At 36.1% G+C, this 15998-nt stretch overlaps 3 protein-coding genes across 3 annotated transcripts; 1 reads left to right on the top strand and 2 right to left on the bottom strand.

Moving 5' to 3' along the window:
* The first annotated feature begins 3845 nt into the window (after positions 1-3845).
* On the top strand, positions 3846-5355 carry LOC149730678 (uncharacterized). The gene is made up of 2 exons (XM_089885056.1): positions 3846-4067; positions 4124-5355. Exons 1-2 carry the CDS (start codon positions 4042-4044, stop codon positions 4461-4463), a joined length of 366 nt encoding a protein of 121 aa, XP_089741182.1. The 5' UTR covers positions 3846-4041; the 3' UTR covers positions 4464-5355.
* A 1267-nt stretch (positions 5356-6622) lies between these two features.
* On the bottom strand, positions 6623-8787 carry LOC149730677 (mitochondrial fission process protein 1-like). The gene is made up of 5 exons (XM_089885055.1): positions 8555-8787; positions 8169-8293; positions 7766-7865; positions 7205-7346; positions 6623-6902 (listed from the first exon to the last, which is right to left on the bottom strand). The coding sequence occupies exons 1-5, from the start codon at positions 8625-8627 to the stop codon at positions 6833-6835; spliced, it is 510 nt and encodes a 169-aa protein (XP_089741181.1). The 5' UTR covers positions 8628-8787; the 3' UTR covers positions 6623-6832.
* A 168-nt stretch (positions 8788-8955) lies between these two features.
* LOC149730676 (uncharacterized) lies at positions 8956-15772 on the bottom strand. Its single transcript, XM_089885047.1, has 14 exons — positions 15324-15772; positions 14907-15050; positions 14361-14542; positions 13997-14191; positions 13651-13823; positions 13310-13571; positions 13079-13237; positions 12827-12946; positions 12257-12343; positions 11676-11814; positions 11204-11349; positions 10581-10793; positions 9794-9976; positions 8956-9426 (listed from the first exon to the last, which is right to left on the bottom strand). Exons 1-14 carry the CDS (start codon positions 15430-15432, stop codon positions 9415-9417), a joined length of 2124 nt encoding a protein of 707 aa, XP_089741173.1. The 5' UTR covers positions 15433-15772; the 3' UTR covers positions 8956-9414.
* Positions 15773-15998: the final 226 nt, after the last annotated feature.

Genomic DNA, 15998 nt, shown 5'->3' with positions numbered 1-15998 from the left:
GCGAATTATTCAACGTAGCTGACGTCATATTACTTCTACAGAAAAGAGAGACAGAGAAGAAACGAAAAGCTCAAGAACGAAGATGGAGCCATTAAGCATACCCAGACTAGGATTTATTCTTAGTCGATGTAAATACTAACTTATGTGAGCTGTAGCATAAAAGTCCCTTATACTTATTGGATGCTTGTTCAAAATTGAATGTTTATGTGATGCATCGTGTGTTGTGTGGGGAAGGTATATGGAGAAAAAAAGATTAAAGTCCGCCTTTGTACACGTTATAGTATAATGTAACTTGGTTCGGATTCTTGGGTTTTACTTCTCCATGTGTGCGTGTGTGTATGTGTGTAAACAACCCGCAAAAGAACGGTGCGCGCAGGTCAGATTTCCAACTTAACCTTTTCTCTCAGGTGTCACTTATCAGCAAGGCCGGACAGTCGGCATCAGATAGATAGAAGTGGCATCGCTATAACTAGGGATCGCTGATAGAAAGTTTAAGTTAGACAGAACTGGGACACTGCACCAGGCCGACACAACACGTGTCATTGCACCCAGGCCTATACAGCAGACCGTCCTGGTTTGCGTAAACCTTACACGCCGGTTGGTTAAAAGTCCGGTCAGCGAAAGCTGGTGGGTTCCAACTGCAAAACAATTAGGCGCCAAACCTGCGACTAGGGTAGGGATAAAAATACTAAAAATATCAGCCCATGTTAGGTCCCCTAAAAAACTAACCAATTAATTATTTTTCCATGTGCCAGTTTATGTTGTCATTCCTTTTTTGAATCGACAACTATAGCGCGAATATGCGTCGCAAACTCGACGCGGTCGCTTAATCTTGGGTTAAAGCAAGATATAGTTAGCTCCCAAATCCGTTCTTATGCGGTTTCCCCACTTCGTAAACAACCGGTTATTGCGACGCTATGCGACGGTTTGCGGCGGCGAAATAAAAGCGATTCTTAATATTTATTATTATTATACTGGCCCGTAGAGAATACTTGTGTTGTTATGAACTTAACACGTGCTTGTTGTATGGGGTGGGGGTATGGTGGTGTTGAGGGACTGTGGTGTTTTTGTATATATTGATACACACTTACACTATAAACGAAGTGAACTGTTATTCTGATAAATCCATGGTGTCGGCATTTCAAAATAGAATAAACTGTAATTTGGTATTTAAGGAATTAAAGTTAAAATGTGTACAAGGTATATTTCTAAATACTATGTCTAACTTGTTCAGTCATTTGAATGGAGTTGCCGTTTGCCGCGGATAAGAGGCTTGCATGACGTTTTGCTACATGATGTGCGTATTAATTCTCAATCATTGGCAATTTTGCTTCTTTTTGTGTTCGGTACCGATTTTCACGTGTTTTTTTCGTTTTTTTTTTACTCGCTGGCGCTTTTTCTTTTAATTTGACGTTGCGCGGAGCTCCGATTTTGTTTTCGGTACATTTCTTTTTTCCTATATTTGCAAAAATGCCAATGAAAGGGAACTGATTTCGTACAGATGTTACGTGTGTTAGTAACCTCTATGCAAGCTCTACTCCAATGATGTGGCAGTAACCCTGGGAGTTATCTGACTATTGGGTCTCTTTTTATCCAATTATTGTCTCACTTTAGCCTGTCCAATCATGGTGACTCAGAATTTACAGTTTCTACATTTTATTCATACTAATCATACATATACATACAAATGTGGTGTGAATGGTTAGGTGCTACAGCTCACCCCATTTATATTTTTATTTCTTAATTCATTGGATCAGCCAATGTCAGGTCAGAAGTATGTGTCGTGTCCAATTTCTTGTGTCCTGTGTCCAATTTCTCACAGTACGCCTCTTAACGCGGTAAGCCACGTATAACGATGGTGTGTTAGGAGGTGTAAGTTCAGTTTATAAGACGGTCAGTCCAGGATGCAGTATTTAGTTGTGTGTATTGTGCGTGTTTGCCAACTTCGCAATCGCTATACGCGCTTTGAAAATCGTTGGGTAGCGTCGATCGCTGCCTAGCGTGCCTCGACCTTCTAGGGTTGTGGCCCAGGTATAACTAGGGCTACTGGCGAGAGGTCCTGGTAAAAAAACCTCAACGACCACAAGCGAAGCAGCCTCCTGGGCGTGGTTGGAATCATCGCTGTAAAATAAATCAACAAACAAACGTGCCCACTTTATGTATTTAAGTTTTAAGAAGAGTGAAAGACTGCGAACATAATGAATAGTAGGATGGGGAAGAAGGGACACCTTTTCATTAATTACTTGTAACATTTGGTAGTAAACAAAGAACGTTTAAAGAATTATAAACCGTATCCTAACGGCTTCCATGAACTTTTTTGTTAATTATGTGATTAAGGTGTCCCACCTCCCCGCATCCTGCTATATACTTAAAAAATTGAAAAATGCTACAGAATGCAGACTTTGTATACCTACAAAATTTTATGAACTTCCCGAAAACCAGAACGTTTAATTTGTAAAAAAAGCAATTACATTTTCTGAATAAAAAGCAGTTATGTAAGATAGCAAATGTTTTTTAGCAATTTTAAATTGAAATGGCATTTTTTTGAAGCCAATATAATTTCAAGGAGAACGCGGAATAAATAATGAACAAATCACTCCTGATTTTAAAAACTAGACTTTCTTCACCTGCAATCGCAAAAAAGAACACAGTTTTGTTGCTGATGTTCTATAGTAAAGTAGGGGAAGATCACGAAGATGGAAAACTTTTAAATCTATTTTTTCGTCCCATTTCGTAGTAAACCAAGAACATTCAAAGAGTTCTAAAAATATATTCCCGTGACTCCCTTAGACCGTTGTTATAATCGTTTAAAACCCGATCGGGATGTTTTGATATGTGCTGAAGGTGTCCCATCTTCCCCCACCCTACCGTATAAGATTTCAGACTTCTATTTCTGGAACTTTCGGGAAGCATGATAACATGATGCCTGGTGTGTCGGCTGCAACAAATGTAGAGTTAATAATGTTACAACCTGAAAAAATAACTTCTACAATATTAAACAACACGGTGTCTACACTAATGCAAAAGTGTAAATAACAACTAACTATTAGGGATAGTTCACTATTACCACTAAAATGGTAAAATTAGAGATTTTAAATAAAAAAATGTTTTGGTGCTAATAATATATATGAAAGTTGGGAGAAAACAGTTTAACGCTAAATTTGAAAGGGGCTGCAAAGTTTGTTAATTTAACTGATGTACTTTTTATTGAAATGAAAGTTTTTGTGATACTGCAGAAATCTCTTCAGACGTCAGGGAAAATACGAAGAACTATAAGTTAACCTTCAATGATTGGACACCAAGTGGGACGTTTGTCACGGTGAGAAATTTTGTTTACTGAGACATTTTGTCCCAGTAGTTTTCTTTATGCTATTTCTATTTTTTGTCCATTTTTGCCAAGTGTTTGCACATGATATGTCCATGTTTTACTCATATTTTTCCATAGCTTTTAAATAAAAAGAAACAGTAATTATGCTCCAGGTGTACCCTAGCTTAGACAGGAATTGAACATATACCTAAATTATCCTGTTTTGATGTTGTGCAATAACGTTAGGCAAGTCCATGATAATAATTCTGGTCCAATTTAGGGGATTTCCAAATAGCGGATCTCATATTGTTAAAGTTGTTTAAGTGGGTAACCCAAAACAAAATGTCTGAAGCGTAAAGTTTTCCTATTTCTTTTTTACTCTTGAGTGGCGCTCAGGTATTCTAAAAACATCATGTGATGGTAGTTTACGATCACGAGTTCCCGGTGTAGGTGTTTTGACTTGTTTGTGATAGAAACCTTAGGTTTGAGACAGAATTAGTAAAAATGTTGTGTTTAATATAAAAAAACAGTGATGATGGTCAAAGCAAGCAGACGTAATTTGCTGTTTAATAATTTAGAAAGTTATTATACTGGCTTGCAGGTCTCATGTTAGCGATTTGAAGTTGTAGCGTATATGCGACCAAAGCAAGTTTCAACAACCCCTAACCTACTTAATTAATTTTGCAGGTATTTACGCAAGTACATATAGCTATACATACTGGTTCCGGTGGAAAATGACTTATCATGTAAACTATGGACTGTAAGTTGAATTGTAACCGACCGTACATTGGAATGTTAAATGATTTTTATTCACAGAATTTGGGGGATTTGCTCACCAATTCTGGGAATTTCAATTTCCTTGATCGTATACTGTTTGATAAGATACCAAAATAACAAAAAACGTCAGAACCAGAACACGGTAGCTGTTTGTTATAATCCAAACTCTACCCAACTACCGGGGCAGTCAAACCTAACAATACCACAAGCCAACCAACCAAGCGTACCATATGCAGCATACCCCATGCAGCATTACAACCAGAACTACGCAACACAATACACAAGTGAACCTACGGCCTACAATTCAGTTCCCCCACCCTACATCGAGACTGATGCGAATGGAAAAAAACAAAAGTTTGACCAGTTTATGTCGATGTAAAAGTGATCACATTACACGTGATACGCCGGAAGCAGTTTCATATAAATAAACCTCATGAAATATTTTGGCACGATTTGCATGCCGTAGCCGCCAATGTATATGCATTGTGATTCCAAATCTAGATTGTGAATGGTGCTTGTGATTTAGTATTGGCAAGAAATTAAGATTAAAATATCAGGAAAGGTCCTTTGCAGTAAGCGTGTCTTTAATTTTATATTCGCTATTGTATATATGCTTTCTGATCGCTTGTATATGCAAAGCGTTTGAATGTACCTGCTTTTTCTATATAGTAGGGTGAAAGAAGATGGGACACCTTTATCACATAATATCTAAATATCGTGTTTTAAACAATTAACAACGGTCGAATCGCGAGAAAACGGTTTTGTAATTCTTTAATTGTTCTTTGTTTATCGAAAGGGACAAAAAAATAAAATATTGTGACCCATCTCCCCCCATCCTACTATATATATATATTGCGTGTTTTAGCAACGCCAGTTTTCACTGTGCTTTATATAGCCGACTCCTTTAAATAAAAAGTAGAATTTTCACTCTTCAGTCTATAATATCTATTTTCGTTTTACTTCAGCGGATACAAGTTACCATAAAAACATTTGAGTTTTATATTTACCCAATCCGAAACTTCTTTGAAACGAAAAATGAGTTACATTGACATAAAAACGTAAGTAGGAATTGTGAAAATATGTAACTCTAAAGTTAATGAAATTTGTATTATTAATTAATTGTAGTTTTAACATGATTTGTTTCTAAATTTTCGGTATGACGATCGCGTGTTTAACTAAATTTGTTTCTGCACATTACCTGTGTAAGTACGTGTATATTATGTATGCTATTCCATATATAGTTGTGTGACAATAAAACATATTTGAAACAATTTTGTTTGGGCAGAATCGTGGGAACAGTGTCAGCAGGGGTGGTTTTAATATTGGCGTTGATATTGTTTTGTATTCGTAAACAACTAATAAAGAAAGAACGAGAACGAAACCAAATGCAAGGTGGTGTCCCAGTTGTCCTTCAGCAGCCACAAGTAGGCCTTGCAATACCCCAGAGTCGACCGGTCGATTCCACAGCATCTTACCCAACCCAGCAATATAACCCAAACTACGCGACACAATACGCAACAACGACCGATTTTGGAACAAAACCCTACTCTGCTCCAATTGATGGAAAAGTACCAGAAAAAATTTAACTGCGTCAAGTCAGTGATTGCGTAACACACGTGATCTCAAAATACACGCTTCTATGAAGCATTCGGTAGCACGTAATATTACGTAATACAGTGTTACCGCTAACTTGGTAAACTAAACGGAAGTCTTATATTAGGCAGAGATTAAATAAAATCAAGGCTGGATTACAGACCCAAACCACCAGAACGGCGCACCGGAAGCTCTATAAATATATATATAGTGGAAAGGGAGAAGATAGGACACCTTTCATTCTATTTTCTCTTCCCATTCGGTCGTACACAAAGAACATTTAGGAATCATAAAACCGTATCCCATGGTCCGTTGTTGGTTGTTTATTAAAACACGATCAAGATATTTGGATATTATGTATTAAAGGTGTCCCGTCTCCCCCCACCCAATTAAATTTTAAGTTTACCTAAATATTGTTCTGGTAGTTGCGAGAAGTTTTAAACCACAAACATGACATCACTTGTGTAGGATACGATGTTCATCTCTAGTTTCGGTTAAACATATTATCATGCATACGAAATGTTATGTTGTATTGAAACTGATCAGATTTTTATGCACCTTTTAAAACTAAATTACAACATAGCTTATAATTTTGTTGTTTAAGTTAACTTATATATCTTAGCAGCTGTGGTCTTTGAAATTCCTGATTACCCCATCTGAATAATTATTTTTTTCACCTTATTGTTAAACTGTGCATTAATATTTTTCTAACTTTTTGACATTTTTTTTGCAATAATATAATTTTAGTTACTGTTTTGTTTAAAAATACTATGTACAACTGCTTTTAGATGTACGGAATTTTTAAACCAACCATTTAACATTAACTGTACTAAAATAGCAATATACTAAATAAAGTATTTTTTACTATTATTAGCCCGCATATAACTGCCTTACCTAAACTTATGTAACAAGTACAAATATATACGTCCACTTATACAATACATGTCGACGAGTAACATTATTTAATCTTAAGAAACAGTTTTGTATATTTGACATGAAAACAAAATTCTTTTTTAAACTTTGGCACCCATGTTGAAACATGAAACAATAAGTAGAAACTCTAAACAACATTTAAAAGAGGTAAATGAACCTAGCAGCATGACTCAGCAGTGAAAATAAAATATAAAATTTCCTACAGAACCAAATGTACAGTGATCACTTTGCACTTGAGGTTTTGCATAAATAAAATTTTCGGATTGAGCTGTCCATAAGAAAGTCAACTGATCTAGAAAAAAAAAAATATCAGCAACATTAAACAATAAAATTTTGGTGAATCAAAGCCACTTACTTAACCAGCATTAATGAAATATAACACACATGTAACAACTCATTAGTGAGCATTGGGTTACAGAAATTAAATATCTTGTCCAAGACACACACCTACAATGGTGGCAGTATGAGTAACTTCTGGTGCAAACAGTAAGTAAGAAAACAATTTTTTCACCTTTTTATGCATAATCCTGACAAATACGTTATCCTGCCATAAAAGCAGACAATATAAATAACATACCATCAGCATGTACGTACCTATCAATAGGGTGTATAATAACAGGTATTGCTAGAAGTCCAATAATTGTTGAAATCCATTTCCTTCCAATAGTTGGAACCTTAGGTGCGATGTGTCTCAGAGTAAATGTTGCACCAGCGCAAATTCGATTTATTGTAAAACCTTTAAGTTGTATATAAATAAATAAAGTCATAATATACCAAGTATATATGAGAGAATTCTACTGTTTGTATATAAATATTCAACCAATCTCAATGAAGATAGCTTTGTCTACATAAGATGTTTTTAACAAATTTGTGACACAGACAGGGTTCATTTCCCCAACAAAATTAATTTATATACCACTGTGGGTGTATTTGTCCTTGGACAAGACACTTAACGGCAACTAATGGGTTGTACAAATTGTCAGCCACACAAAAAAAATCATCACCCATGAAGTAACATGCTTGGTAACTCGTAAGCTGGCACGAGGTGTATGAACACCGGGGTATAACACCTGTAATTTTTCTGCAACGAGAGGATAATATACATATATCCCTAAACAACTTAGATTATAGTATAATACATAATTAGACAGTCACCTGGTATAACAACTGACGCAAGGGATTGCCAAACCAATGCATCTGTAAATGCAACAACAGGTGAACCTTTGGTTTTTCTTTCAGCAGTGTTAGTGACTGTCTACACAAAAGAAATGTATATAATGGTAATAACTTTAACTTACCAATATGGAAAATCAACATGACTATTTTTTCGAAAGGAATCAGTAACAGTAATACGCTGGATTCACAGATCATAATAATCTTAATATCAGTTTGTTCTTAGTAAACATAAATTTTATAAAACCTGGCGAAACTAAGTAAAATTTCAAAAGTAGGACACAATAAAACTATTATAAAACAAGACATAATTACAAGATTTTCTAAGGAAACACCAGCTTTTACAATATTACCAACAGAAAGTTTTGATCACTATAACACTTACTGATGAGTTTAAACCTTTAGAAGAAGCATCAGCTAGTACGTACACACTTGCGACTGCATAACTTGCATACACCACAGATCTTGGTACCATGGAACGAAATGCTTCACCAACTTCGTTTGCATAACCTAAATGAACGAAGGAATAGGTTCGTATTATTTAAATTTAACCTATTACAAATTGCTTGTTTGTATATACGGAACTAGTTAAGATCCCTCTGGTACATAGCAGAATAGGCTGGTGGAAAGTGCTAGAGGTTGGTGGTTAGTGATTATAGCACATTGCACGCATGGGTTGGTAGTTAGTTAGTTAGGGGTTAATAGTTAGTGGTTAGTAAATAAAGTGGGGGGAAGATTCTTTACTAGCACCGTATATTTACTTAAACTTACCCATATAACGAAGTGGGGTGTGTCGGAAAACGTCAGTTTCATGGCTGACATTGCTTGGCCTAGAGACGCTCATCTTTGTCTTTTTATACGAGTAAAAAAATCAGAATTTGAAACCTCCTGAACTTTACTGGTTAATTCTTAATTGTATCTTTTCATTCTATTAAGTTTCGTGGAATTTCTGTGGCCAAAATCATCCCCAAACTTAATTTACTATACCGAATACCACATTGCAGAAATTTCTTATTTTAGCTACGAGGGGTTTCCCCTAAAATCTAAACACAGAAACCTAAAACTCGTAAACCGAGGATTTTCTTTAAAAAACAACGCTATTTAAACACTTTCGGATTCTTTTTAGCACTTCTTTCAACAAAATTAAACACCATAAATGCTATATCGATATTTTATTCTATTCGAACATGATTTTACCACGGCCTACTAGAGATATAGTACTGTGGGGTAAGATGGCATACCGTTATCACCTAAAAACATATTTTCCAATCGTTTTTTTGACAATTAACAACGCTGTTTTATAGTCGCAATGCTACAACTAAATAACTTTGTAAATATTTTTGTTTACTACCAGCTGTAAAACATATCCAGCCCACACCCTACTATATCTCGGTTCTATATATATACGAGTAGCAACCTATAGACTATGTATACGAACGTCTACGCAAAACATAAATTTTGTGCCAGAGATTTCGGTGTGAAGCGCCGTCAAGTTACACAGAAACAATATGTACAATGGCTCCATAAAAAATACTTTTCTGTCGACATGAGAATGTACATTTCAAAGTAGTGACTTATGAAATATAATTCACAAACGAAATCAGATATTACGGACAGTACTGGATAATCTTTTACCACTTCACCTAAAATATAATAAAGTTGTGAAATTAAGCTTTATTGTACTGGTCGTTTATATGATAGGATGGGAAAAGACGGGGGACCTTTTTATTCTATTTTCTTGTCAAATTTAGTATAGTAAACAAAGAACATTCAAAGAATCATAAGACTGTATCCTTACAAATCCCATAGACCGTTGTTAATTGTTTAAAACACGATCAAGACAATAAGATATTATGTGCTCAAGATGTCCCGTCTTCCCCCACTGTACTATACCTCTATAAGCGCGCCATAATATGTATTAAAAACACAAATAGAGTAGGCCTATGTGATTCTTCCCAGCCAAGTTATAACAATATTGTACCGGTACTAAAACATTGTATGCAGCAATACCTTGTGTGGTATTCTAGGTGTAAACCCGGCAGTCGTTCTCACAAATGTGCTGTCAGGTCCAGATGAAGGAGTTACTGTACTGAAAACACCGCTCGTGTTTCTGAACGATCGTTTGTATTTCTTTGTGAAAGCTTTTCGCACGTCTTCGTTGCGAAGACAGTGAAACACGAAGATTGTCAATCCCTGTTTACAAATTGCAACTTAAAGACGTATGGATAAATGAATAAATAAATGAAGAAATAAATAAATAAGTGTAACTTGTTTTATATTCCCGATCGGAAAACGACAGTCGTTAAACACGGGTGTTCTATTTTATACACCTCGTGCAAGCTGACGAGTTACAATGTAGCGTATGTTACTTTGTGGGTGATTTTTTTGTTGGGCTGACAATTTTTACAATCCATTAATAACCACTGCTGGGTTGGAGCAACGCATATTATAGCAAGCTGTATTCAAGCATTTGCATTGTATTTATCTTAGGCATACACGCTATAATCCAGCGTAAATAAGACAAACTATTCGGCCCCATATACAGAGATACGTGTATAGCACTGTGGGGTAAGTTAGGAAACCGTTATAGCACATAATATCCCATATTTCCGGGGTATATTTTATATCTTTTATTTCTCAGTTGTAAGTCCCGGGGCTAGGGTTAAATAATTTTGTATAAAATTCTTTCTTTAATACCCAATGGGACGAGAAAAGATAATGAACAGTAATCCACTTTTACCCCACCCTATTTTATGAAGCGTAAAATCGACTACAAAATCACTCAGACGTGTCGTACCTGCAAAGAGTTCAGTACGCTGAAAATGTAGATGAACCATTTCGTTGATTGGCTCACAGCAAGAACCCCAAACACCCACGTCAACCCGAGTAGCGGGGTTAGGAAAGCTATTGCTTTGACCGCTCGTCTTGTTCTTTGCCACTCCCCACTTTTGGCGTTCATTTTTAACTTGAGAAAAACGCGCACGATCATCGCAAGCATTATAATGTTTAGCTGTGAATGAAACGAACATTTCAACACTAGCGTAATCTGCACAGCAGGCTGGCCTCATTATTTATTGCTGGTTTATTTCAATTGCCGAATCATACGTGCACAGTGTTTTGGCACTTCTGTCTTTTTAGCCTATAGAGATATTTTGGGTTCAAGACTAGACGCTGCTATACAAGACACTTAAAAGCGGTTTCTTTCAGTAGGCCCTGATGTGTTGTTTAAATTGTAAGTCAAATATCAAGAAAAAATATAGTGATCAATATAATCCCCTACAAAGTTACATATGGGGTAACTTGTAAGTAGGCACGATGTGTAGTAACAGAGCACCCATCGTTGCCCTACCACACGAGAATAAAAATGTACCAGTGATTGTTTTACTCAATAAAGAACTCGAGTTATATAAAATACAATACCGTTATGAACCCGAGTGCAGGACCTATGAACGCCCAGGTAAGGCCGTTCTTTACCGACAACCAACAACCTTTATCGACCCCGTAACCATCAAAACCAACGCCCAGAGAGACACCAACTATCACTATTGGAAGTAGCCACCCGAAACCTTGTTATAAAAGATGAATGTGTTCAAGGTAAATGTAATTAAGAGACATAACCCACAAAGTTACTTCCGTGGTAACTCGTCAGCCATAACGAGGTGCATAAAACAGAACACCCGCGCTATAACGACTGTTCGCCCAGCATGCGAGAACAAGTATAAGTAATATTTATTCAGTGGAAAATCAAAAAGATCTACATACCAGCAAACCAACGGTACAACAAAAATCAGCCTACATTTTTTTTATTCAATCAATCTGACTATGAGCAACCAATAATCATAACCCCCATTATATAAAATCTTGGAAGTGGTAACATATATCCATAACTTACCAAGCATAAGAGTAAAGTTGACATCTCCCTTCACGGCTCTCACTGATTGGAAGTAAAGAAGAATTCCCTCCATCAGCATCCATGAGAATGACGTCATAAAGAGAAGATGCAACGTCACTGCTACTACTTTACAGAAGGGCTTTAATATAAAATGCACCAGGTTAGAATAATGTAATAATCACGTGGCTTGCGGTTGACTTGTTGCACAATTTTGGTGGAAAAAGTTGTCAATTTCTTACTTTTATTCACCGTGAGTGCAAAAAAGTGTCACAAAATATGCTTCGTGATATGAGTACCATGGGGGAAGATGGATAGCACATGATATCTCATATTTTATTATCCTGTTTTCAACAATTACCAACGCTTTATCAGAGTCGTGACGATACTAATATATAATTCTGTAAGTATTCTTTGTTTGCTATACCTAATGAGAAGATAAAAGAAAATAAAAACATGTGCCATCTTACCCCAATCTACTTCAATAAATATTCAAAGAATAGACGCAGCAAACACAAATCCCACTTAACTACACACGATAGCTTTACACCATAAGCAAATGTTATAAATATCACCAAACCCACCGTTCCAACTTCTACTTTCGTTCCAATCAGAAGAATTATTTGCCCCAAGCATAAAGTGACCGCCAAGTTCATATGTAGAATTATACGCTGGGAAAATAGAGTTAGTTACGATCAAATAACTTAATGTCTTTTCGGGGGAAAACGCTCCTGCTTATGCGCATATATATTATATATCCATAGCTGGGTTAAACGATTGGTGATTTGCTGCTGCATTGTCATTACTTGGTTATCGTGATGAAATTATATGCTATATATGCTACGTAAGACTTAAGACATGAGACTTGCCAATTGCATTTAAATACAATAATCTCACAGTAGAAATATCAGAAGTTTGATTAAAAGGTGGGGTAAGATGGGACACCCTTTTTATTTTTTTTTCTCGTCCCATTTGATAGTAAACAAAGAACATTCAAAAAATTATAAAACCGTATCCTTACGACTCCCAGAGGCCGTTGTTAATTGTTTAAAACGCGATCAGGATATTTGGATATCATGTTCGAAAGGTGTCCCGTCTTACCCCACCCTACTATATATATAGTAATACACATTGAAGTAAAATAAACGAGCCACCTTAACCCGTGTAAGCTTCAAATACACGAAGGTGAACATGGTAAGCATGAGAGCTGTGATAGAAGTTCCACAACCAATATAAGTTATTATGTCCAAGTATTCCAATTCTTCTGCCGTGAACTGAAAACAAGTAAATAGTTCACGTTAAATCTATTGTCACAAATTTGACTAGTATAAATATAATTTAGTCATAACAAGTCAGATATAGGTTTTGGTGGTCTTTATTATTTTTATAACGTTTTATTTTTTTACCTGAATATCAGAATGCAGGAACAGTAGAGCAAATGACGTATTATGATCACATGAGCAGGTCACGTGTGTTACGTTTAGTGACGTCACAGAGCAGCCAGAATCCGACCAATTACCGCTTGTTGTCAAAAAACCGCAAGCATTGGCACCTTCTGATTGGTTCTGAAAAGTATGCGAATAGATTACGAGTTTGAATTGTGGACTATTATAATTATTATAATTAAACGTGCATACCTTACGAAAGGTAAGATTCACGATGACGTCATCAAATGACTTTTCTCCGTCATGTGATGTCATTGAAACTATGTTACTCGTTAGTGATGACGTTGCTCCTTGGAAACTGACGTCATTAGCAAATCCTAGTTTCGAACCGTAAGTGACGTAAGACACAAACCTTCTTTGGTTGCTACTGGTAGTGGAAATCGTGACGTCATCATTAATCAGGTCACACCCGCTATTGGAAGAGTCCTCGTAGCATGACGTAATAGTGACGTCACTGCGAGAAAGAAAATGAATTAGCGGTGACAATAACAATTAAATTTTACTAAAATATTGAATAAATTTCTTTTTTTTACTTCAACTTTGTCACAACTTCCGCGTGACGTTCGTTGTTGTTGATGACGTCGTTTCCAAGCAACGTAGTTGTCATGGCAACAGCGTAATTCTCGATGTTGTTGACTGCAGTTGTGGAAGACGTGACAGTTTTGGCTTCAGTGATTAGAATTGAACTTGACGTTTGCAGAAAAACCTAAAAAACAAAAACTAAAATTTCTCATTTCTCTGACTTCATCTTATTAAAGTTAGCACCATACATGAAATTTACTACAGTATTACGTTTTATTTTAGGGAAGCATGCACACATCTCATGTAACAAAGATTATTTACTGAGTTTATTAAACAACTGACTATACACATACACACCTGAGCCATATCTGGCGTTTTGGTTTCCGAGTAATTCAAAACTCCGTTGAAAAAATTCACCCAGTCCGATAACGAAGTGTCATCCTCATTCTCGTAAACTGGTTGCGCAGCAGAAAGCACAAATCCAACAATTTGAGAACGAATATCTTGCTCCTGGTCAGCTCCGTTATCAAGTACACGCAGTAATTCGTTCGCCTGATGAAATACTGGGAGTTTTGAGCCATTTACAGCAAGACAATTGGCCCATATGTGTACACGATTTGCAAGAAACAAAAAATTGTGCAATTAACGACTTTTGGTTGCCCGCCATGCGAGGATAAATAAGTTAAATTTCTTATTTAAAAACTAGCAAAACGAAACTTACATTAGAAGATAAATTTGCCGCTAATTTCGCTTCGGCCAAAATCGCTTCTACCGCAGTAGTGGTGGATTGTGACGTAACAGTTACTTCGGTAGTGTTGGTGCTGAATGACGTAGTGATGACGTCATCATCCCCGGTTTGTAGAGTAGATGTATAAGTGAAAGGAGGTTCGATGGTCGATGTTGCTAAAAATAAGTCTTCTTAAAAAACGCGAACTTGAATTAATTGCATTAGATAGAAATATTTAGGTCAAGTGTTAGGTTTCGTTCATGACGTGTCATCCCGTAAACCTTTACCGATACTCAATGGGTCAGGTTTTTACGCCCATTTTTCGTGTTATTTAATTAATTGGTTTATGACAATATATTGTTTGTATAGGATGTAACGGTCACATTTATCGAATAAGTTTTGTATTTTTACTCCTTCCCATAACTATGTAATAGCGACAATTACCTTCACTTTTCGCTTTTATAGACTATACTGGCCTTCGTTGATGTGATCAAAACAAAATAAAGAAATGCATTCATATGAATAAACAAACTAATTTGCCTGGGTTTCCAACGAAACACTTTGGTACTCCATCCCACGTCGCATCCCAACAGCAATACTCAAACTCCAAACATTCAATCTTACTTTTCATCTCCAGTTCACTTGATGGACAAGATATTCTAGCAAACTTATCCATCTTGCAATCTGTAATTATGAAAACGAAGCGTAACTGCTGCTTAACTACTCGAAGATTAAACCATTTACAAGTACAATTTAGAAAATATATAAATATTATTTTGTCGGGCAAAATGAACGTATTTGTTTTGCAGCAGCAATCTCGATAAAATAAACGAAATTCAAAGTTAGAAAGAGAGGGGGAAATACAGCCATAACTTTTCACGTAAAACTTTTAAGTTTTGTCTTTATCGTCTCATTAAAAAAACAGCTAAAAAAATTTCATAAGTTTGGGTAACTTACCAAAGAAAAGAAACGCTATACCAGCTTCGGACGAATTCAGTAAAACCACCAGAAAAACTTGAACAAAAACTATAAACCACATAGTGCAGTTACTTGTATACCTCTGCATAGTGATTACTATGCAAGACAAATCGGGTTTTGAAATTGCTCATACAGGTCACAGGAATAAGGAAACATATTGACATCGTTTACCAGATGCTTGCTAAAACAACAGATCGAATGCAGCATTGTATCAATGTGTCAATCAAAAGCCATTAACAGTTGAAAGGAGATTTTTGGGGCTTAAATTCAGGTCTATAAATACAGATCGATTCGATAGTATGAGGCCGTTCACACGTAATGTTGTTGTAAACACAATGTACTATGGTAATGGTACATTAACGGGGAAAATTTGAAAGGCAGTGGTCTTTGTTAAGCGACCTACTAGAAATGATATTTTTGCATAAAATTGAACCATCTCCAAATTTTACAAACTTTTTTGCTACTTTGTTAAACGGAAAACAGCAGCTACGTTTCGATATATGCGTATCGGGCGGGCTAAAAACACAGACGGTTTAATAAACCGGTGATACAAACATATAGTAAGCGATACTGAATGCATTTATTATATATATTACATCTCCACAATAAATAATAATAATATGCATCATAACCACGAAACGCAGGTTGCATTGA

The sequence above is a fragment of the Ciona robusta genome, chromosome 9 (assembly GCF_009617815.1).
Source record: "Ciona robusta chromosome 9, ASM961781v2".
Taxonomy (NCBI): domain Eukaryota; kingdom Metazoa; phylum Chordata; class Ascidiacea; order Phlebobranchia; family Cionidae; genus Ciona; species Ciona robusta.
The sequence above is the reverse complement of the archived record's forward strand: the minus strand, read 5'-3'. Positions and strand labels throughout refer to the sequence as shown.

Coding starts and splice junctions, on each gene's coding strand:
- LOC149730677 (XM_089885055.1), bottom strand. CDS start 8,627: ATGAGCGTCTCTAGGCCAAGCAATGTCAGCCATGAAACTGACGTTTTC. Junction 7,347..7,765: donor TGCGTCAGTTGTTATACCAG/GTGACTGTCTAA, acceptor TACAACTTAAAG/GTTTTACAATAAATCGAATT. Junction 6,903..7,204: donor ATTATACACCCTATTGATAG/GTACGTACATGC, acceptor TTTTTTTTCTAG/ATCAGTTGACTTTCTTATGG.
- LOC149730678 (XM_089885056.1), top strand. CDS start 4,042: ATGACTTATCATGTAAACTATGGACT. Junction 4,068..4,123: donor TATCATGTAAACTATGGACT/GTAAGTTGAATT, acceptor TTTTATTCACAG/AATTTGGGGGATTTGCTCAC.
- LOC149730676 (XM_089885047.1), bottom strand. CDS start 15,432: ATGCAGAGGTATACAAGTAACTGCACTATGTGGTTTATAGTTTTTGTT. Junction 13,238..13,309: donor TGAATCTTACCTTTCGTAAG/GTATGCACGTTT, acceptor CATACTTTTCAG/AACCAATCAGAAGGTGCCAA. Junction 11,815..12,256: donor CGAAAGTAGAAGTTGGAACG/GTGGGTTTGGTG, acceptor TTTATATTAAAG/CCCTTCTGTAAAGTAGTAGC.